Source organism: Chinchilla lanigera, unplaced genomic scaffold (genome assembly GCF_000276665.1).
Source record: "Chinchilla lanigera isolate Chin_1 unplaced genomic scaffold, ChiLan1.0 scaffold00016, whole genome shotgun sequence".
Lineage (NCBI taxonomy): Eukaryota > Metazoa > Chordata > Mammalia > Rodentia > Chinchillidae > Chinchilla > Chinchilla lanigera.
In genome coordinates this window covers 7,975,221-7,998,713 of record NW_004955417.1, presented here as the reverse complement: position 1 = coordinate 7,998,713, position 23,493 = coordinate 7,975,221, and the positions used below count along the sequence as shown (strand labels likewise).

General features: G+C 37.8%; 1 protein-coding gene across 4 annotated transcripts in view; it reads right to left on the bottom strand.

Annotated features, from left to right (window-relative positions):
• Positions 1-21,422, bottom strand: part of Slc26a7 (solute carrier family 26 (anion exchanger), member 7) — a 149,950-nt gene extending 128,528 nt beyond the window's left edge. For 2 of the 4 annotated variants that reach the window (XM_005381771.2, XM_005381773.2), the window contains exons 1-2: positions 9,573-9,670; positions 9,113-9,421 (exon numbers count right to left, since the gene is read on the bottom strand). In XM_005381771.2, coding sequence (XP_005381828.1) covers positions 9,113-9,305 — 193 coding nt within the window. In that variant the 5' untranslated portion in view covers positions 9,306-9,421; positions 9,573-9,670. Of the gene's footprint in view, positions 1-9,112; positions 9,422-9,572; positions 9,671-10,515; positions 10,676-21,381 lie in introns of those variants that run through there. The other 2 variants (XM_013512844.1, XM_005381772.2) reach the window with 2 other exon arrangements.
• Between the last annotated feature and the right edge of the window lie 2,071 nt (positions 21,423-23,493).

Sequence of the window (23,493 nt, the reverse complement as noted above, 5' to 3'; positions counted from 1 at the left end):
CCACAGACATTGCCACAAAGGCAAGGGGTACCAAATATATTTGAGAGATGTTTACAGGAAAGAATTTATGGAACTTGATTAATAGAACGTGGCCATTTGATATATGCGCACCCATGTTTATAGCAGCAGAATTTGTCATATCAAAATCTTGGAAACAACACAAATGCCCCATCAACTGAGGAATGGATAAAAAAAGATGTGGTATTTTTACACAATGGAGTGCTACTCAGCTATAAAGAAGGATAAATCTGAGACAGTTATAGGGAAATGGGTGCAACTTGAGTCCAAACTTATAAGTGAAATAAATCAGTCTTGCATATGTAAACATCGTATTGTCTCCCTAGTGTAAGAAGCTGGAGTAAATAAGACCCAAAATGTAGAATAGATATTGTGAAATGGGAAGAAAATGCTCAAAAGGAAAGAGAAACTAGAGTGGGGAAAAGGAGAAAAGAAAGAAGGGGAAAGGAAAAAATATATCTATACACACACATATGTGATAGTTAAGATAGATATGCTACTAATTGTCATTAGCTCATTGAAAGGACAGGCATATGCCTATATTGCTTGATCAGTTTTTCATGCATATATCTTGTATTATGAGCAACTACTTTGAAGATAACAATGCACAATGTACTGAACATTGTTACTGTCCTACAATCCTGTTTTGAAATTTCATACCATTGTTTTTATTGTTTATCGTTCTTCTCTTTAAAATAAAAAAAAAAAAATAGAATGTGGCTGGTAAGGGGGAAAAGGAATCAGGATCATTCCCAGATTTCTGGCACGGATAAGTAGTTATGGTAGGCGGGGGGTAACTTTCATTATAAAAAAATAGAGGCTAAGAACTGGCTTGACAGGGGGAAATGATGTATTCCATTTTAAATACATCCCTGAGAGACATTCAGGAAGCTGGATATTTATATCTAGTTGTGGATTTATATCTCTCTGGAAGACAGAATTGGGCTGGAAATTTATTTCTACAATTCACCAGTAGAAAGGAAGAAATTGAAGCCATGGAAATGGATTATCTGAAGAAAAACAAAATGTAATCAGAGAAAAAAAAGTCAATCATGCATAAAGACTGGAGTGAAAAACCATGATCAGGTTTTTTGCTTAGAGAAATGCTATTTAGATGACATGGAAGTGTGTTCCTATGGCTCAAGGTGGACAAGAATAGAACCTCCCAGCCTGGTGAGCAGACATCGCCAATGTCAGAAAGGTTAGGGGCGCTAAGGCAGTCCTTGATCTCCTAGACTGAGAATGAGACACTGTACATGTCTGCAATGGTGCCTTGGGCTGGGATCAGGATGAGAGCCAGTATCTGCTCTGATGGAGAACAGCAGAGCTGAGAAAATTTTGGCACCAAACCAAATAAAACAGGATTTCATATTCATGGTCCTGGGAACAGATTCCATGGTGCTGGGATTCCATGGTTCTAGTTTTAGATTCTACTGTACTTTTGTTGTCCTTTTTATTGCCCTCTTTTCTTTGGTAAAATCTCATTCAAACAGTGTTTTTCCTTGTCACCTGTGCTACATGAGAAAACCTATTGCTCTGTGATGCTCAAGCCAGTGGGAAGGCATGTTTCCCTTCCCTCTCCCATCCCACACTTCTCTAGCATGGGGCCCCAAGAGATTCTTAAGAAAAAGAACAGTAGTTTGTGGAATAGGTATTCTTCACACTATTAGAGATCTCTTCTGGTGTCAACATGAAACTCTGGCTTTATTTTGTAAATGGAGGTGATATTCATCATAGTAAACCACTGCCTGAGGGGCTGATGTTAAAGGAAGCCCAGCCAGCTCCAGCTCCACCCAGGTTGCTCCTACCATTCTAGAAACAAATAGGGGAAACCTTCCAGAAAGCCCCTATAGGTAAAGACTAAAGGCTTAAGTAAGGCAGAAGCATGATGTCATAGTTACTTTTCTCTCATTGCTGAGACAAAATGCTCAATGCCTAGAATTATGGAAGGGAAGGTTTATTTAGCTTACAGTTGGTGGAGGTTTCAGTCATATTTGGCTGGCTCCAAGGCAGAGTGACACAGGGCAACAGTTCATGGCAGTGAAAAACAGCAAAAACAATAAAAGCAAAAAAGGGAGGAGCGGCAAAGAGCAAGCCTCTTTCCCTCCCTTATACTGTATGTAAACAACCTGCCCCCGGGTGGGTGTAGCACTCATACCCATAATCCCAGCATTGGACCATGAATCAATCACAAACTCTAGAAGCCTGCCCCATGACTGCATGAGGCTTTTCCAGGACATCCAGTCACAAATCATAACACATAGGCTTGGATGTCAGAAAGACTTGCACTTAAAGTTTTATGCATGAATCCACCTTAGCATTACTAGAATTGGGAGCAATTCACCCAATGTTCTTGGGAGCCTCAAACTTCTCACCTCCTGAGAATACACAGTGCACTAATATTTATCTTCTTGGAGTTTGTGAGATTATAAATAATCTGCATAACACATTTAAATTATAATAACATTCAAATGTGTCATTGAGGTGATTAGAAGTTCAATTTAAACTTACGTAAGCAAAGAAAAAAGCTGTTTGCACACACAAGGGCAAAGTCAAGGATGTGTTAGCTGCAAGCAGGACCCAGTTTCTCTCTGCTCTTGTGCTAGGTTGGCTTCATTTTTAAAGCATGGAGGTATTGAGAAGCTATCAAAGTGCCTCATCCTTACTGTCTTCAGTTCCAATACAAAAGAAGCTGGTCCTTGAAAGGCCCCACACAGGTGTTGGGACCCAGACTGATTGGGCCACCTGGGTCATTTTTTGCCATTACAATTTTAAAATCATAAATGACCAGCCTGTTGTGTGGTAAGCCCATACCTTTGAACCTAGACAGCAGATCTTATTCCTGAGCCAGTTACTAGCCAAGAGTATGGAATTATGTCATGTATATAATATTGAGCCACAAGCTTTCACCTGGACCAGTAAGTATCTGGATGCAGCTGTCAACATCACCGCATAGAAGAGTCTTGGATAATGGAAAGAAGAAGCGGGGCAGTAGGAAGGGAAAAAGAAGAAAAACAGGAAGAAACAGAAGTGAAGAGGGGTACTACGGATCCGAGGAAGGGGAAGGAGTAGAGGAAGAAGAAGCAACAGCCAAAGAGGAGAAAGAGGTGGAAGGAGGAGGAGGAGGAGAGGGAAACAACAAGGGGAAGAAGGAGGAGAAAGAAAAACAATGCCTCTAGGCTTAGGCATCACCTTTAGTAAAACGTGATTCATTTATTCAAGATGAGATGCAGCGATCAGTATATTCATAAGTCCCAAGGTGCTTCCAACAGGTTCACAAAGTTGAGAGTCCTGGTGTAGGGGCACTCAGTCAGTGTGATCAGCCTGGACTCCAACAGTAGAGCTAGAAGCTGATCTTCACTTAAACCAACAAACCTGAGACATAGTAATTAAAAGCAACAGGGACACATCCTAAGTCACAAACATAGAAGCTTCTTGCGATTGCCACAGAGGTCTACATGAGCCACGTACCTGACCTTCACACTCACCGCTACTGTTGCAGATACTGCTTACACCCTAAAAGGGGAGGTCATGGCTCTTTCACATGCCTGAAATAGTACAGGACGCATTCTCGTAATAAATAGTCTTTCAGTATCTAATCATTCTTCCACAGTGAGGAAAAATGGAAGAAAATCAGAAGTACCGAAGAAGTCAGGAACTCCAGTGAGCGGATGGGTTATGGGATGAGGGAAAAGCCAGCAAAGTGTTTTCAGCTCTTCTGTACACTGGAAGGGAGGGCAGGCTGGCCAGTAGAATTTAGGCTTTTTTTAGGAATATTTAGCTGCCGTATTCCTGGATAAAAGAAAAGTCACCAGTATGAAGATGCAGTGATTCAGAGAGTTGGGTTGGAGACACACAGCTAAGGCGAGGATCTGGCTCCCCTAGGCTGAAAGCACGCAGAGAATTCCCAGACAAGCCTTTAATCTTTGCCATGCAGTATGCTTCAGGAATTTCCACTTATTGTTCCACATGTCACTAAGCTGCCCTCGGGAGTGCAGCAAAGCTCGGCTCCCACACATATGTTTCGGTGCCAGTCCCGCCACACGTTCTGCATAATTATAAGCAACATCCATCTTTTGTCTGAGGCCCAACACGCTGTGAATTGAACATCAGGCGGCCCTGTGGCAGCTTAAAATTTTCATGGTTTAGAAACAAAAATTCTAGGTGATCACTTGGAATTCAAGCAAAACACTCTCCTATTCCTCCTCGGTGGGTTGGGTTCTTATACAGCAAGTCATGCATTTTAGGTTTCCACCCTGTCTCAATGCTTGAGTTGTTCTGCTAGAAACAAAATAAGCCCCAAGTGCTCGTGTAGGATAGAATATGAACTAAATACTCAAAAGACCAGTCTTATACTGGTTAGCTTGCCAGCCCCGTTGGTAACGTATTTTAAGATCATGACATCCTCTACAAATATTTGCTCATCTACAAATATATTCATTAGTGGGGGCTTTCAAGATACCAGTTAAAGAATATGGTGGTAGATGGCTATCATGACTCTTACCTGATGATAATAATGAGAGCTCTAGAATTTTTAAAAATATTTTAAAAACCACAAATAGTTTCTAAAAACATTTGAACATGATGCAAGAATGGCCTAGAGTTTCTTTTCTTTATTTCTTTAAAATGAACACATGTATCTTAATATTTATTCAAGCAAAAATATATAGGATTATGAAGAAATTATCTATATTGGAATGTCCGAGGCCAGGTACACAGGCCTTAAGGGTCTATAGGTCAGTTTAAGAACCTGTGTTATGTAGTCTCTTTATAAATATTTTATTTAAGGGTGAGTTGAAAATATCTCAACAAAACATGTTAGAACACATGTTGGCAGGGAAAGATTTAGCCACTCATAGGGCGAGGCAAGTATGGGAATATGAACAGTAGGGTGGCTGAGTAAGGGGCAGGGACGGTGGCAGGATGCAAAGCACACGCCTTGTCTAATGGGGATCACCTGTGGTGACATCCAGCGGGTTTCTGCCGTGTGAGACTGTGGGTTCTGTATGACCCTGTCTCCCACCTTTCTGAAAGCAAGGCATCTGGAGTTTTATATGAACTGCCCATCCTTGTTAATGTAAGATGAGGAAAAAATTGATACTGAGACAAAGAGGTATCTTCTGGCCAGTTTGTCTAGAGGGCTGCAAGTTTATGACTTCAAAAAAATAAGAGAAATTAAAAGAAATTCATTGCTCAATGTTAGTACACTTTCCCCCATCAGTATCTTTACTACACTTATTTTTAAAACATAAGAATTAATTTAAACTTAACATTCTACAGTGGCAGTAAGCAGCAAAAGAACAATCAGTAGCTTCTAGAGCATTTTAATTCTTCTACTATTTATTAAAAACATACTTCTACGTGCTAGGTTACTACAAGTTGATAGGAGTAAAATGATGAAGACAATGACTTAGTCTCAAGAGCTTAGAGACCAGTTTAGAGAGAGTTGTGCCAAAAGCTTATAATACAATGTGTTAAATCAAGCCTATCACAGAGATATGTAAAAAGTACAACAGGAGTAGGAGGGACGAGAGCACATGTCTTCCCAGGAGACTGAGAGGGGTTCTCAGAGTAGAGATCTCTTTCAGTAGAGCTTCATATAAAGAGGCCCCAATTATTAATCATCAAACTGGATTGCTTCACTGGGTGAGCAAATTGGATGGATGGTTGCATCTGCAAAGTGGATGGGCTTTTGTACTAAAAGAAAGTGAGTCATTAAAGCATTCTGAACAGGGGACGAGTATAGTCAGATTTTTCTAACTCTCACTGCTGCATTATGGAATACGGCCTATAGGTGGAGACAGAGCCAAGAATGAAGACTCCAGAGGATTTCATGTTGAAGACAATGCAGAAAGAGGGCAACAAAGGTCCTGAACCAAGACCACATATTTGGTTGGAAAGAAAGTTAGAGGATAGAAAAGAAAGAATCTAGTGACTGACCATACGCTTGTGGGCAGGGTGACAAAAAAAGAGGAGAATTGAGAACAATTCGTAGCACTTTCAATGACAGCAAGTCTAGCTGAAAAGAGCACAACCTCTGAGGCCAAACTGCCTGAGTTCAAATCTTACCTCTTCCATTTATTTACTGTGTGACTTCAGATAACTTCTCTGAACTTTCCTGTTGTATGTGTGTCAGGTGCTTTCACACAGGCGCTCATGCTTGTGCCTAAATCTGACTACCGCTGTTATTCATTATTATAATTCTGACTGGGATGGCAGAGTCATTTGGTTTGGTTCAGAGCACTAAAGCTTGCAGCTGATGCACTCTGAGAACACTCTAGGTTTGCGTGGGTACACGTGTGGACCTCAGGGTGAGGAGCGTCTCACGGGCAGAGCGATGGTGAGCAGTCTTTTATGCAGAGGAAATTGCCTAGGTTGCTTTTAGAGAAGGCCAGGGCTTTAGTCTCCAGGATGCCAATCTTTGTGGGAAACAGCAAGAAGCAAAATCTGCAAAGGATCCTAAGAGGAGGAGGCCAAAGAGACACCAGAGAAAGACCAAAGAGCTGTGTCTGAATACCAAGAGAGGAAAGGAAATTAGACAGAGCACAATCAACCCAAAATAGACTTGAGATGGGTCAAGTACAGCAGTAAATAAAATACTTACATTTCAAAACTAGGAAATCCTTAATTAAGTAACCTTAAACAATGACTTCGTATTTGACACACAGAGAACACTCAAATGATAGTTTCCACTATCCTTAATTTTAAATCCATTTATAGAGATAAAAGAATTTTAAAGTTAACTAGATTGAATCATATAAACTTTCCATATTTGCAGGTCAAAAAATATTTATTTCAATAACTTCATATATTCTATGCTAGGTGATTAAAAAGCATACTTTCATTTCATTATGATTCAAGAACAAAAACTACCCCCTTTTCTAATTTACCTCATGAAAGGGAGCAGACAATAGTCACCCATATCATGTTCACCCAAACAGGAGGTTTGGTCTTCTTTAATCTGCATCCACTGAAATTATTTTTCTTGTCACTTTGCCTTTGAGTCTAAAAACTACAGAGGTGAAACCTGAATGCAAAAGTAATTTGAAGGCAAGGACGGTCATACCTTTCCAAAGAAATGTCTCCTATTACTAATAACATGAGTGCTGTGAAAAGTCTAGTTATTTTGGCAGTGTAGAATATAAGTTGAAAATGTTAGGAGTGTTGGCTTTGGAATCAAGTTCTTGATTCCCCCACTTATCAGGTATGAGATCCAGGGAAAATTTCTCATGCTTCTCAGCCTGTATTTCCTTATATGGATGGGGGAGTGCTGCCTCTCGGGACTTTTTAAGGATAAGGAGAAATAATGTATATAAGGACATAGTTCTGTGACCCTTGTAGTAAATTGTAGCTTCATGAAATTTCAATTTTTAATTCTCCATAGGAGAGGAACATGAGAAAATTTGCTGGAATTGTTTTAAAGGCATAGGTACCTTAGAAGGATTAGTCTTTTCACACACCAGCAAAAGTTCTTTAAGCTCTTTAATACCTTGCCCCTTCCCTGGTAGCCTTCCAAGAGGAGCAGCAGCCAGATCTGGAACTTCCCATGACACAGAGCTGAGGAAGCTTTGTGCTTCTCATCAGTTGACCAATGTGTTTTTCATAATCAATGAAATACACAAATCACAAAACAAAGTTCCACAAAATCTATATGCAAATAAAAGCTCTACAACTGACTACCAAAGAGTTACATATAAACCCTATCACTAAGGCTGTTCAACAAAAAACTTTCTTATACTCCCAAACATTCTTACTAACTTGATATTTTTTCAAAGTAAAAACAAATTACTACTAAAAGCATACTTCTATTTCACAATAAATTTATGCAAAATAAATATATAACACATGCTGAAACTATGGTGAAAAAACCTTTTGAAGTGTATCACCTAAGTTTTCCAATTGCATGGTGAATTTCATGTTGAATTTAAAATTTTAAAAAGGCAAAGCAAAATGCCCTAACCTGTTATTTACTCTGCATTTTTCTAAAAGATTACTATGCTTTGCTATTGGCAAAACGGTCATTAAAAATGCAACACAAGACTATGCAGTGAAATAGAATCCCATAAAATATGATAGTATTATAGATCTTAAAGCCACCAGTGCAGATGTTCCTAATCATGCTAGAAACAAAAATACACACTCCAGTTCGTTCCAGCAACAGAATAATTTAATTAAAAGAGTGCTTATAATTTAACAGTATAAATAATAAAGCCAAGGAGGCAGTGAAATTACAAGGAAATATAAACCTACAAGAGGCTGTGCCAAGAAAACTGTACCAAATTCTCAAGGCTGAGAAATCAGTTTCTTTCCTTGCCACAGGTAGAAAATAATTACCTGTATTAGCCAAAACCCATAATGAATATACCTCTAGGGAAAATACACGTGCACACACACCCTAGTTAACTAGCTCTCACCAAGGGAAACACCTATCTAAACCCAGAATATCATTTAAAATCTGCTTTGGAAATGTTAAAATCAGACTTCTGGCTAGTTTAAATTTCTTATTGAGATAAAGATCTGGAGGTAAGAGGGTGCAAAAGCAAATCTATACGCACAGTAAAACATGAGCTCTAAGGACATACAGGATTCTCTTTGCAAATAATGAGCTTGGCAAAGAGCCTCCTTTATGTACAGAAAGCCTTGTTCCTTGCTTACAGCACCTCTCAAGGCTACAACAGGTAATTGTGTGCTGCTAATTAAGTTCAAAAACAATTGCATTCAAACCAGGAAATATTTTACAGCTTGATTCAGTGAAGGTAGGAAATTTTGCTGGCAAGATCAAGTCATAAAAGCCCATTTTCCTACAATGACTGATTCTTTACTCGAAAACAATATGAACTTTCATATTTCAAATCTGTAATGCCATTCAACAGTTGGTTCAATGCTTAACTGCTAGCAAAAATAAATTTAAAAGGAAATTAGGAGATCTCTTAAATATAGATATCCTGGTACCTGTTTTTCCAAAGTTAATATCCATTTCATTAAACACTCAATTCATAAAATAAACTGTCAATCCTAGATCACTAATACTTTTCCAAGAAGCAAAGTGACATCCATTCTGCGTTAAGCTAGAAAAGCAAATGCAGCACATTACCTTGTGTCACCTGTTGAACTGCCAACATTATCCCAGACACAGTGTCTGGAAGCAGGTTTTCTTTCAGATTGTAATGTGGTGCCCATTCCAAAATAGGGAGCCTCCTTCTGCACCACTGTTTGATGTCTTCACAATGCGGGCTGTGCATCTTGCTCCAGAGCACACTTTTCTTTTTCCTCTTTGCCCCTGTCATTTTTCAGATTCCCTCTTGCAGAAGTCAACTTCTTTAGACAAGGAAAAAAAAAATCCTTGCAGAACACCTCCTTCCAATGCCAGGCTCCAATTCGTCTGTGGTTTACAATGTCAAAGCTATCCAGAAAATAAATAAGAGAGAGAGAGAGACAGACAGAGAGAGAGAGAGAGAGAGAGAGAGAGAGAGAGAAATTAACAGAAGCATGTAAATGGATGCAGCTGGACTGTATATCTTATTATTTTGCAGCTAATTATTCTAGATAAAAACCTTGAATTCTTATCTGAATGAGGAGTGGTGCCTGTTACTGTAATATTTTTCTGATCTTGGAAAAGCAATGGGTTCAGTGGTGAGCTGCTCTACAGCTCTCTCGCCAGTAATTCCCTTTATATTCACTGTAGCTTTATATTTTTGGCTGCAATCCCGATGGTTAATGAGGTAGTTCTGGGCGTGTGTTGGAGGTGGGCTGGGCTATGCTAATGCAACCAGGAAGCATCCAGCTAGTCCAGTCTCTCCCTCCAAGCTATGCAGCATTATAAATCTGCCAAAGGGATCTGTTGTATAAATTATTTTCAGAGAATCTAGCCATAGTTCTTTAGGAGGTATATACTTTCAAGAATATCCCACAACTGCCAGTTCTACAAACTGCGGTAAAATGACGTGGCAGTGTAAAGGTCCTTATCCTTTTTTATCCCCTGATTAGGTGAGATTTCATTCACACAAAAGCATTCACTAGCCATTGCTCAGTCCGGTAAAGGAATTGCTAGTTCTCATAAACAAACTGAAATTTCATCCCGTGAGCTAGGAAAATAAGTATCATAATGAACAAATATTTGTGGCTAGTGCTTTTCCCTATCTCAAAATGAGTGATTTAAATCTCTGTGTTTCTCTAAACGGTGTAATTCACACACTTGTGCTATTGTCACTAAAATTTATTGAGAAATAGCATATCCTTCAAATTATTCTCTAAAGTGTCCATAAGTATTTGAGTGTGTGGTGGTATCCTCAGTCCACATAACTTTTAAAGGGTCTTTCCTCATTCAGAAGGGATGTTACATTTTGTAATAGAACAAACAGACTGTCAAAGATTCTTATTTTATGATTGTTTCTCTCAGACTCCAGAAGAAAAAGCCTTCATTTATGAGCTGTGCCATTGGAATTAAACCAAAAAGCCAATACCCTAACTAAAATTGTGAAGCCAAGAAAGAAGTACCATGTATATAGTTTGCTGCAGCATTTTTGAATGTCCAGAGAATAGAAATCTGTTTTCTGGAAGCCTCTACAGTAATAAAGGATTGGATCCCTTGGATACTTCTAAGGACCGCTGCTGCACTTTCTCCCATTGTTCTCAAAGTGAAGAGCTACATTTTTAGCCTCCCAAAGATGACGTCTCTTGCTTTGTATCTATACAATAATACTTCTTCTTAAATTCAATGAATCCTAAATATATAAGAGAAAAAGAAAATAGCGGAGTCAGGGAGAATGATTCATCATTTTTATCTACAAAATTTGTTTTGTATCTTATTATTTACCTTATATTAAATTTCCAAACAACTCAATAGCTCAGGTTTGAGGCATGTAGTTCCAGTTAGAGACATTTTAAAAGTTGTAGCATCATAGTCCTGTTCTTTTGGTATAAAAACTGGATTCACCAGGCAAATGTGAATCCATTCCTAACAGACAGGCTTTTCCTTTACAAACAACAATATTTAACTTTGTCCCATGTACTCCACTGTATACACAGATTGTGATTGTTGGATTAAAAACTTGTTGAATTAAAAAGTTCAGAGGAAGCTAGTCAGAGAGGCAGGGAGGGGAGCAAGAACGGTCACACTGCTTTTGCTAATAAGTTTTTCTTAATCAGAGACAACAGAAATTCAAACATACCAATAATGTGATCAAAATGGTATTTTAAGAAGAAGAATTTTTCTGTTGGTCCATGACTACAGTAGAATAAAATGCAAGGTATGATCAAGAAAGAACATGTATTCAAAGTGATGGGAAGTATTTGTGAGGGAGATTAATGGTAATGTGTCTTTTATTGTAATGAATACTTTTAATTTAAACATTCACCATATTTGGGGGATAAATTAATATTCAGGTTACACAATAAGTGATGTGGGAGCTTAGAGGACAGAGAGTGCATTTCCACTAAGAAGAAGGCTTCCACCCCACTTACGCCCTTCCTTCCACTAGGTAGACATAATGTCTCCTGCTCATTACTTTGACTCTTCATCAAGTGCTCTCTGCACCAATCTCTCTAGCCTTGTGGTCCATTAGATTTCTAAACGCTTTCTCAATATTCCTTCCATGAACACTTCTTCGAATCCCAGAGTTCTCCTCATGCTGTAGAGTCAATATTCAGGGAATCTTCAGGCTACTCATGGGTGTAGAGCGGTAGTCATTTTCACAGTTTATTGGTTTTCTTCCTTTAAATCTACTTCATGTGATTTTATTAATTCTAGCTCATAACATTTTAAGTTCTTTATGTGTAAATATTACGCACATAATTTGCTTTGTATCTTTGTACCTTTCTTTAGGCTGTAGTAGAAGGAGCTGCAGACACAGAATGTACCTAGTAAGTTTCAACATGCCATGTTCCTCTTCCTGAAATTTCCTAAGAAGCACCTAGTTTGCTGCAGCCTGATTTTCCCCCTGTGCTGTTACAATTCAGGAAAATAGGTGGGGAACAAGATTGAAAGGTAGTAAGGGAAATATAAGGAGGGATTTTTATCTTCTCTTACTCAACTTCCCATTGTTCTTCTTGAATCTAAGAAAAAAAATTTTCAACCCAGATCCTTTTTCCTATACTACAGAATCTGGAGAACAGAGAGAGGAAAACCTAGAAGGGAAATGCAGGACAGAGGGTGGAGGCACAAGAGAGTTAGAAGACCTCATAGGCTGAGGCTTCAGAGAGAATTTGAGAGGCTGGTATATGAGAGTCCCTGGAGCAGTTATGAAGTATAAGGGAACTGGGCCAGGCTGGAGTGAGGTAAGAGTCTTTGGGGAAATACTGTGCAGGTTATAAATTGGAACACGTTTAATGGTGTTTGAGAGACACAAGTAAAGAACGACATTCTTCTCATAGGACTTTTGATTTCAGCATGCTGCTTCACCTGTGCAGAGACCAGAACGCCTAAAGCATTGATTTATATCCAAGCTACACTTGGAAACAGAAACTCATAACCTTGAATGGCACCAACCTCTAACTCATACCTACTTCAGCAAGTTGATCTATGGTGTTTCTAATAAGGAGACACTGCCAAAAGCTCCCACAAGGAGGGAAGGTGGAAGCTGAAGTGAAAGGCACTCTCTGTACACGAAGCCATGTAGCTGGCATGGGATGCATTCATACAGAGACAGGACCTTCTACTATGTCCACTAGCTAGGGTACATTTTCCTAATTTACCCAAAGTTTCACATAGGTTGGAAAAACCCCGAGTCCGACTTCTATTTTAAGATTTCTAATGACTGAAATTAACAGTCTTAGAAAAATAGCTATTCCAACTTTCAGGCATTCTGATTATTAGAACACTTTTTCCTAACTTTTGAGCCAATATCTGCTACTTCAGATTTCTATTCTTTGGTCATTATCCTAATCTAATCTCTATGGTACTGCTTCAGGGTGTGCATACACACACCCACACATACACACACACACACACATCCTGATTTTTTTTCTGATTATGTTCATTTCATAAACACTTATATTTAAGTGTGGCTTGGGGCTGGGGATTTAGCTCAGCGGCAAAGCGCCTGCCTGGCAAGCGCAAGGTCGTGAGTTCGGTTCCCAGTACCGGAGGGAAAAAAAAAAAAAATAAGTGTGGCTATACATATGTAAGTCAGTTGGAGTCCTGAAAAATGCAGTTAGTGTTTTTCTCTCACACAAGGTCAACCAATACAATGTGGTGAACAAAATTCTGAGCTCTCAAATTTTTAAGTCTATTCTTTACCATGTTTTCTTTCTGTGATTATTTTATATTCTGTAACCTATTTTTGACTCATAACAGAGACCAAAGGGAAACAAGTTTAAAAAAGTAAAAACTTCCTAGAAATAGAATCACTTTTACACTCAAATGCACACTTTACAATGACAAGGCACTTCTGAAGATATGGAAAGGGTAGGGGTATGAGATAAAGAAAAACACTGAGAATACAAAAAAAGGAGGAGGAGCAAAAGAAGAGGAGGAGGGAATAATGAAGGAGGAGAAGGAGAAGGAGGAGAAAATAAGGGAAAGGAAGGAAGAGGAGGGAAGGAAAGGAAAGGGAAATGGTAGGAAAGAGAAGGGAAAGGAAGGGAAGGGAAGGAAAGGGAAGGGAAGGGAAGGGAAGGGAAGGGAAGGGAAGGGAAGGGAAGGGAAAAGGGAAGAGGGAGGAGTAAAAAGTAGCAGTTCACTAAACATTAGTAAATCTCCTTTCTTATTTTTGACCAAAAATGTATAAACATTAATGTAAACTACACATGAGGACTCATCATAACTTAGGATTTTAAGATGCTAAAAAATAAAGCAACAAGGATTTATTTAGTATAGTGCCAAAAATTCATCTCCCTAAGGACTGCATAATTGTGAGGCCTTCACTGGCAGTCCTACTGTTAGCAATCGCATTTCCGGGACTATCAACCCCCGGCTAAAGAAAATGTCTATGTAATGGAAGGTTATGATCGTGCCTGTCCTTGCAATCCCATTTTTCTAGCCACATGTCCTACATTCTTGCACTTTTTCCTGTGTGGAATTTTTCAACATTTTCCTTTCACACTACTTGAGCCTTTATATTTAAAGCATACAATTGGGTCTTCCTTTTTTAGTCCAATGTACCAATGTTTTTAGACCATACAAATTTAAATTTAATGTCATGATCAGTATGGTTGGGTTCAAATCTAAAGCCTTGCTTGTCACATTTTCTGCTCTGCTGATGGAAGCTGTTTGACTTCCCAGGGTCACTACTGATCTTCAGGGTCTTCTGTGGCTCACACTCATGTTTTAATCTTTACTTAGTTGAACATTCTGCATGTACAGATTTGTGGGATTCTTGTTTGGCTTGTCTTCATCTCTTGATATCCTTCCGCGTGAAATCTAGCTGATTCACCCTCTTCCATCTCTCCGTTATTTCTCTCTATCCTAGAAAGAGAGAAGTCTCCTCTGGGGTCCTCCTGCACCATACGCTCTGTCCTGCCAAGGCCTGCTAATGTCCCTGACAGGAACCTGGGTTATCATAAGATGTTATTTATTTCTCATCTCTCTAAGATCTTTGTCTGCTGTGGGCTGATGTCCAAAATCTTGACACCATTGTATCATGTACTGTGTCAGGTTATTTTAATCTGTGTGAGGCACTACTGCAAATCTAGTACATATTACTTAAAATTGGCTAAAAATGGAAATTACACTTTTTATAATTTTTATGGTCACTTTCCCCTGGCTTTTTCAGCTTGTCACTTTTCCTTTCTTTAATGTGATACTAAAATCTAACACAGCACTTAGCTGTGTTCTGACTTTAAAAATAGAAACAGTACCACACAATTACATTCTTTGCCAAATCCACCTCTATCAAGTGATACATTTCCCATTCCATTTTTATTGAAGGCATCCTTTATACAAACCTAAACATCAATTTTTGTAATCAACCCTCTTTGATACCTTGAATCTGGTCATTAATACATTGCATCAAAATCTTTCTGAATCTGATTCTGTCATTAGTAAAACTGATGTTTCACTCCATCATATTAGCTATTGCTTCAAACACTGCAAACTGTATTAGTCAGTTCAAGTTGCCATAACAAAATAAGAAAGACTGGGCAGCTCCAATACCAAGAATCTATCTTATGGCTCTGGAGGCTTAGGAGTCCTAGGTGAAAGTGCCTCTCCATTCAACTTGCTAATGAGGATTTCCTTACTAGCTTGGAAATGACTACCATCTCTCTATGTTCTCACAAGGCAGAGAGAGTAAAGGAAGGAAGCTCTCTGCTGTCTCCTCTTACAAGAGCACCAACACCATCATGAGAAGCAAAACCTCACAATATCCTCTAAACCAAATTACCTCCCAAAAGCCTATCTCTTATCATCACCTTGGGAGTTACAGTTTCAACTATGAATTTTGGAGTCACAAAATTCAGTGTATACTATTACCCCCAAAACTGACTTGAATAACACTTTATTCCAATCATCACTAAATAAGAAAATCAGATATATCTACTCATCCATATATGTCAGACTGAAATTTATTCTTTAATAGGAATTATTGGAGAATGGTCAGTCAAATGGAATTCTCATTGTGGAATTTTCAGTGCGTCCAAAAGTATGTTAAGAGCTCATGTCAATTTACTACTGAAATCAAATATACTGTTTTCAGCAGACAATGATTTTTCACTATAGTGATTTCTATTTTTAAAAGATATTAGAACTTGTCTAATAACTTGACTAGATGCTCTCTCTGGCCACAGAAACTCCATTTGGAAAAGATGATAATAGCAAAGAAAACTAGACCACTGGAAGTGCTATGTTAGAAGAAAAATGATTAAAATATTCCACACAACATATATTTTTCCATCGAGAGTAGCTCAAAACAATTTTCCATCATTAAGGAAAAGGAACTTAGTAAATTACTTCTAAGAGAAATCCAAAAATAGTGTGGATTTTATAATGTTGGCCTCATTAGTACTTAAAGTAGAAATAATACCTAGAGGTCACCCTTAATTAAAAGGACTCAAGCAATGTGGAAGTAATTTATGTAGCACTTCTGAGAGATGGTCATTGGCTTTTTATGTGCAAGGAACAAGACTATTCTAATATTTATGATTTGGGATTATCTTCAGGGTTCTCACTTGGAACAAAGAATGCTTTTTCAAAAGGCAGTTTACTGGGTACATAGAAAGATAATCTGATAACACTGAAAAATAATCAAATTGCTCCTATTTGTTTTATGTATAATGTCAAAAAACACAATTCAAGCTTCTATCATCCATTGCTCTTCTGTAAAGCTTCATGTCTTTGCATTCTTTGTTACAGGATAAACAGAACAAAATGCAGAATACTTGCACTTTGATAAGAATTTAGATACTATGTATTTTTGCCAGTATTTTTCTTCATCTTTCTGGTTATTAACTAATAAATTACCACTATAAAATAAAAGCTTTGATTTGTATGTATGCATATACAGGATAGTTAACATGGTTGTTCTACTGTCTTCTATTTCTTTGCTGAAAGAAACTGTCAATGAGTCCTTGGTTGATCAATATGCATGTCTCTATCTGTTTTCATGAGAAACCACTTTGAAGATATCAATATGTAATACAACAAGCATTGTTAATTTCCTACCACTTTGTTTGTAACTCTGTACTGTCTGTACTGTTCTTTTGCTCTTTTGTAAAATGCTGTCTGTCTGTTAATGGTTTCCTCCTCTTATTTTTAAAATAAAAAAAAAAGACTTGAGGAATTATAGAAAACATATGTTCCAACATTGTTAATTCAAATTTTAGCATTTTCCTATAAAATGTATTTATTTACACAGTTTAGGAGTAACTATACACAGAATCTTTATTTCATTGAACATTATATCAAAAGCCTTTATCATACTAATGTCTTTAGTGAACACTATTTTTTAATAATCGTACCTTATCCCCTCATCATACCTATTTCCCAAAGAGCAGACACTTTGATTGCTTCCAATTTTTAGAATTATTATTATTACAGATAACACTAAAGACAAGTCTTGTTATATGTCTTTTTCTAGATTTCTGATTATTTCTTTAGAAGTAGAATTATTGGGGTCCCAGTGTCCAAGAATCATTCCTAATAATGTCATTTTTATTGGTGGATACTTTCCCCGTGCTCTCTGGAGGTTTTTTTCAATCAGCATTTCACAGAAGCTACATCTACAATAAACTCATTCTTTGTTTTTTTTTTTTTTTGGTTTTTTTTTGGTTTTTCTCCGGTACCGGGAACCGAACTCACGACCTTGCGCTTGCCAGGCAGGCGCTTTGCCGCTGAGCTAAATCCCCAGCCCTAAACTCATTCTTTGAGTGGTCTCATTGAACATATCGTGTGTGGACTTTTGCAACATTTCATGATGTCCAGCTTTCTGGATCAACTGGCTTGCCAGTAAAAGTTCATGCTCAGACTCCCACAAGATCTTAAAGCCACAGAATATAGGTTTCTTTTGAGTTTGTTTTCACTTGCTGACTTACATTCCCCTGCTGATAACATAATTCAAATATGAGCTACCACTATCATCTTGTAACTCAAGAACACAAAGTAATATTTAGAATTTCTCAGCGCTCAAACTCATTTGCCTTGGGAAGTCAAATGAGGCCTAGTATAACTCAGACATGGGATTAAAGGAAAAGGAAAAGGACAATGAATAGCTATCCATTTATCATTTATGAGAAGGTGTAGAAAAGTTCCCATATCATTTTAGTGTATTGAAAATTCAATATTGGGACTTCTCAGGTCTTCTGCAAAGCATTTCTTTCCCTTTCAGCTGGGAAATAGCATGGAGTTTTCATTCTTCTGATTAACTGGTGGCACAACTGAAATTTAGAAGTTTCAAAGTTTGTGTTGCACACAAATTGCACTGATCCTTAGTACCACACTTACCATATGCTGGTAGTAAAAACAATACCTATACTAGAGCAGATAAATCAACCTTCAAGGAACATTATTTTTTATTCATGTCAAATAGAGCGTAGCAAAAAAAGAAACATTTCAAGTGCCGGACTATGGAGCCGGACAACCAACTAACACTATGGCAAACAAAACTGAAGATTCATGCCAACTTTTCAAGGTCTTGGAGGGGAGGATTTAGATAAGCAGAGTGCCAAGGACAACGCGGGGCACATGACAGAGGCACCGATAAATATTCGGGTTGGCTCCCAGAACTTTCTTTCATTAGTCGCTAAGGTAATTTCGATAACGTTTGAGGCTTTTAAGAGTCTTGAATTGAATTTTTAATGTGCCTTTGTATGCTAAAATTGTAAAGGAATAATACCATATATGTCTGACTTCTCATCATTATTTAATCTGAACACAATTTTTTTCTTCTCCGGCTATGGACCATCCTACCTAGTTTGTAATTTCCTCTGAACCTATCTACTTAGACCCCAAACTGAATAACAACCTAAACCCATTTCCAACTGTGTCATCCTTTCTCAGTGTGAAAGAATTAGTTTTTGAGATGAAATGTTGAAATACGTGAAACTGTGAAGAGTTCTGAAATATCTGCATAGACCTCTCAATAATATCTGGCATGGGCATGAATGGGCATGATCACAAACAATGAGAAATCACCATAATTCTCAGAGGAATTCCAAATCTAAGTCAATGCTCTTATGGTTTTATCTATAAATCAATTTTAATCAATTGACTATGCGTTCCAATCCAACCTATAAAGACAAGTTTTTATTGTACTTGAAAACTTAAAACTAGTGCCACAGTAAAAAGTAATGAATATGCTCAGTAGCACATATTTCTTATAGTGATCAATCCTTGCAGCTGTCCATAGAGAATTGTGTACGGGTCATTTGTTAACATATGTATTTAAATTAACGTCTTCACCTAATTAAATATATACTCCCAAGCATCCTACCCCCAGGAACATTCTTATTAACCAGTAGCTTATTTTAAAAATTATGTATGATGGTTAGAATATTTTCTGATGCATCTCTATAGATTACCCATATCCAACATTGAAGGAGAGTTATAGTTCAAAAGATTCATGTAATTGGGACTGTAAAAATATTTGAAACTAAGGACCACAAACTTAAGAATTCAGAGTCTAAACTGTCTTTCTGGAATTGATTATTGAGATCAAGAAGAAGGCCAATTGTATCAGTGGTCTTTCCCACATTCTAGTCAACATCTTGAGCAGATAATACTCCAAAAAATGAATGTGCCAAAGTAGCTATATTACATTCCTAAACAAAACAATTTCTGACCCTGACGATCCACGGTCGGTATAAGGTAAGAAAACCATGTTTATACACCACATCCACTCTCATGGGTACCTATGAAACAACAATCAACTGAAGGCAGAAAACTTATCAATAGATTGTAGCTTCAGAAACCTAAATAATCCCATCACAAGAATATCAATTTTATTCCTGTCATCCCTAGAATGATCATCAGTTAAAGAAACTGACACAGGGAAAATAAAACAGGATTTCTTTTTGTTAATTTTAAAAATCTCTTTCCTTTTCCAATAATGCAGTCAGATTAAAAATTAAAAATAATAGATAAAGTCAAGTATAGAGTAGAGGCTGAGCCACATAATGCAGCAAAATATTTGAGACCAAAGAATGTCAGAGGGATATTTTCATGTGATTTGGTGTGTGGTTGTGCTATTATTGCAGTAGAGATAGAGATTGAGAATCTTGGAATCTCTCACAAGAAGGATATGATTAAGCCATGAGAAATAATACTAAGAAAATGAAATACGGGATTAGAGATGGAACACCATCAAACAGAGAGAAGGCAGAGAATAAATAAATAAATGAAAGAAAGATGAGGGCTCAGAAAAGCCCATGGAATTCAGCAATAGAAAGTTGCTGAGTGACCAGTTTAATTATAGCAAAGGGTAGAAAAAACAGACTGCACCAGGCTGAAGAGTAAATGAACGGTAAGAAAATAGGGTCTGCTCTTTGAAAAGTGTAGCCAAAGGCGAGCAGAGGAAACTGGAGGGCTTTTAAAAGCGAAGTCTCTAATCACTTTTAGAGATGGACAAGAGATGCGGTAGAGAGAACAGTAAAACTGAGGCACACATGATGAGACTAGCTACAGCGAGTCTGGAAACAGGCAAGGAGTAAGCGTGGAAAGGACAAGTATATAGTTCTTATTCAGGAATGGAAGAGCAAATATAGAGAAAGGAGAGGGGTCTGAACAAATATTTCTAAAATAATGTTGCCAGATTTATCAAATAAAAGCCAAGATTTCTAGTTGAACAAGAATTCTGGGAACAGTAGAAACACTTTCTAGTGTAGAAATGTTCCGTGTAATTTTGAAACACACTTATCTAGGAATTAAATGCATTTATTGGTAATCTGAAGTTCAAATTTTTGCACGGGACATACATCTTTTGAAAGGTCATTTATATGAAACAGAAACTTAAATATGTAGCCCATGTATTATCTTACAGCGAACTGAGTTCGAAGTATTACTGGACTCCGGGTCGTGTTCTCCCACGCATCACTAGTCATGTGACCAGAAAGCACGCCTCTCAACAAAAAAGGTCACAGGAGCACTCTGGGTTTGAATTCTAGTTCTGCAACTTGCTACCTTTAAAATCTTCACCAAATTTGTTTTGTTTTGCTTTGTGTTTCTGGTCTTTTTTCTTGAGACAGGGTCTCACTATGCAGTTGAGGCTGGCCTTGAGCTCACGCTGTAGCCCAGGCTGGTCTCGAACTTGCAACGATCCTTCTGCCTCAGCCACCCCACCGAGTGCTGGAATTGCAGGCGTGTACCACCATGCCCGGCAATCTTCACCAAATTTGGTGAAGTATGAAAAGTATGAAATAAAGTAATGGCAAAAGTATAAAAAGTATGAAATAAAATAATCTACCTAAAGTAAAAGGCAGAGAGGCTGTTACAGAGCAAGCAGTTGATAAAATTTCAGACACTGGTGGGCTGGAAAATGGCTCTAAGTATAGAAGCAACAGTTTATTCTAAGCACACATAAATTTCATTTAGCAGATAGCATTGTCAGAACGATTTGCAGTACTATTGACAATCTGCACTACTTTAATTTCAAACGAGTAAATCACACATTCACGTTGAAACTCTGAACAATACGCTCACAGCAAATATAATCAGAACTGTTCCCTGTCTTTTACAACAGTACTTCCTGCACTAACTCTTGAGACAACAGTGTCACCTAGTGGTTAAAAAGTCAATAACAAAAAGTTAAGCACCCAGATAGATGACTAGGCTTTATTCGCAAAAACTTAGCTTATTTGTGTCAGTGGTGAATATTGGCGGTAAGGAATGCATTTCCACAAAATAACCCATCAACTCATTTCACTTTGTCTCACTGAACTTACGCATATTTTCCACCAACAGGAGGACGCAGTACCTGCTGCTTTATCCACACTCACCTGCCAGTGTAGCTTCCTTTGTTGAAGAAACCTACTCCTGCTGCTCAGGTTTTAATTATGAAATTACTCAGATGGACTCTGGATTTTGCAGAGCTTCTCTTAACCTTACTATTCCCTGAAAATTTTGGCAGAAGGGGTGGGGAAGTGGGCGGAGCTAGAAATATGAAACTTGAGCCTTTCTCAATACCAGCTTCACTTTTTTCCCTTCGGTTTAGATTGCAGATTTCTATTTTACTTGTCATGCAGTCAAGAGGATGCATGTTTTCTTTTGAAAAGAACAGAAATTTTCCCTAAACCCAAATTAAGATATGAATATTCTATTAAAAGTGTTGTTTCTGTTTTAACTGGAGACCATGTCTATTCCAGATGTATTATAGCTTCTATCCTAAGGCCTTCTCAAACAGGAGAGAGATTTGTAGCCTAGAAAAATAAGATTATACTAAGAAAAATTTAGTAAGTAAGTTTAGTAAGTAAAATTTTTAAACAAGGATGAATAGGAAAGTTTTTGTTCACTTCCAGAAATGTCAAGAGAAATTAATAATTCCAAGTACTCCCTTGGAGAGGTTTTACCCTGGCCCCATTTAATCTGACTCTTATATGACAATACTATGGTAGTTCCAAATTGGAATCCTATTGCATGGTGGTTAGTACATTGTTAAATTAAGCAAACCTGGCATTAAAATCAGTAATATATCAACTCAGATATGGCTCAAGAGTTATTAATCAATGACTGTAAGAAGTATTTCCTGAGTTTCTTTGTGAGAAAAAAATACACACACATATATATATAACATAACCAGTCTTCTAGGTATATATTTAAAATCCCCAGACAATGGCTTCCAGTTACCGAGTATTTTTGTGACTCCCAAATCTTTCACAGTTGTTTTTCCCCCCCAGACTCCCCTTCATTCAAAATCTTCCATAAATATTTCACAGCTGACCCTATGTCGCAATGTCCTTAGACTGGTGGGAATTCTGACTTTCTGTTTCTCCTCATAGGAATGAGTAAGGATATGAACATGGATGATTTATTACAAGGCGCATGCCTGTGCTTCTGAATTCAGTCCTAAATATGGGCAATAACAAATATGCAATATTTCTTCCCATCTCCTGTACTTGCTTTTTCTTCTTGATGTTTATTTTGGGGTGCTTTAAAGTTTCGATGCTAGGACCAGAGGCAGACAGCTTAGATAAGTTCTGCTCTGCAGAGATTTTGGACCTACAAATAGAGCCAAAACACTGCATTCCCTAAGTAGCTCCAGCTTCTGCACACCTGGGAAGCCAGCCTATTAATTCAAGTCACATCTGTTTCCAGGGGATCAGTGACCACTCTGATAAGAAAAGCTGAGTAGAAGTAACAAGGGATACTCTTCAGGCCTTCTGAGCTCACTGGGGAGTCATGTGTGAAGAACACCAGTCTCTTCCATGGATGTATGTCTTACCCTGACGTGTCTGAGAAAATCGAGGAGCAACACAATGACTGCTTAGCGATAAAAATATGCCCACCCATTGAATAGTAAGACTATTTGCAAACATGATCATTTCACATCTGGAAAAAACATGATTCACATTCAGGTTTGACCTTTTCACTTCAAGAGCATCAAATTCTCAAACATTTGACTTCTTGGTTGCCACATGACACTTAAGAATGGACAGGGGGCTCCACTTTACAGATGTTCTTCACTGCCAACTCACTCTGAAACATTTTCACTTTCATGCAGTATAACAGAAGAGACCCCCAGTTTTACGCAAGAACTATATGTGTTGCACATACACACACATACACACACATACACACCTCTACAAATTGCCTAGTGATAAACAATTACTCCTTTAAAAGCCTAAAATGGTTTCCTAAACCACAAGCCAATTAATAAAGTTTTTGTCAGGATCACCCTAAAACATAATGGATTTAACACTGTGAGCAAAAGTTTATGGTATAATTGGAATATTTGATTACAGCCAGTTATGTCATAGAATTAATGAGCTCCAAAATATATTCCTGCCCAATACTCTACACCTACAGGAATGGTGGTCATGTTTTGCAGAGCAAAAAAGAACGGATATCAGAACTTCCAGAGAACTGAGGATTACACTCCTTGAAAGAAATTA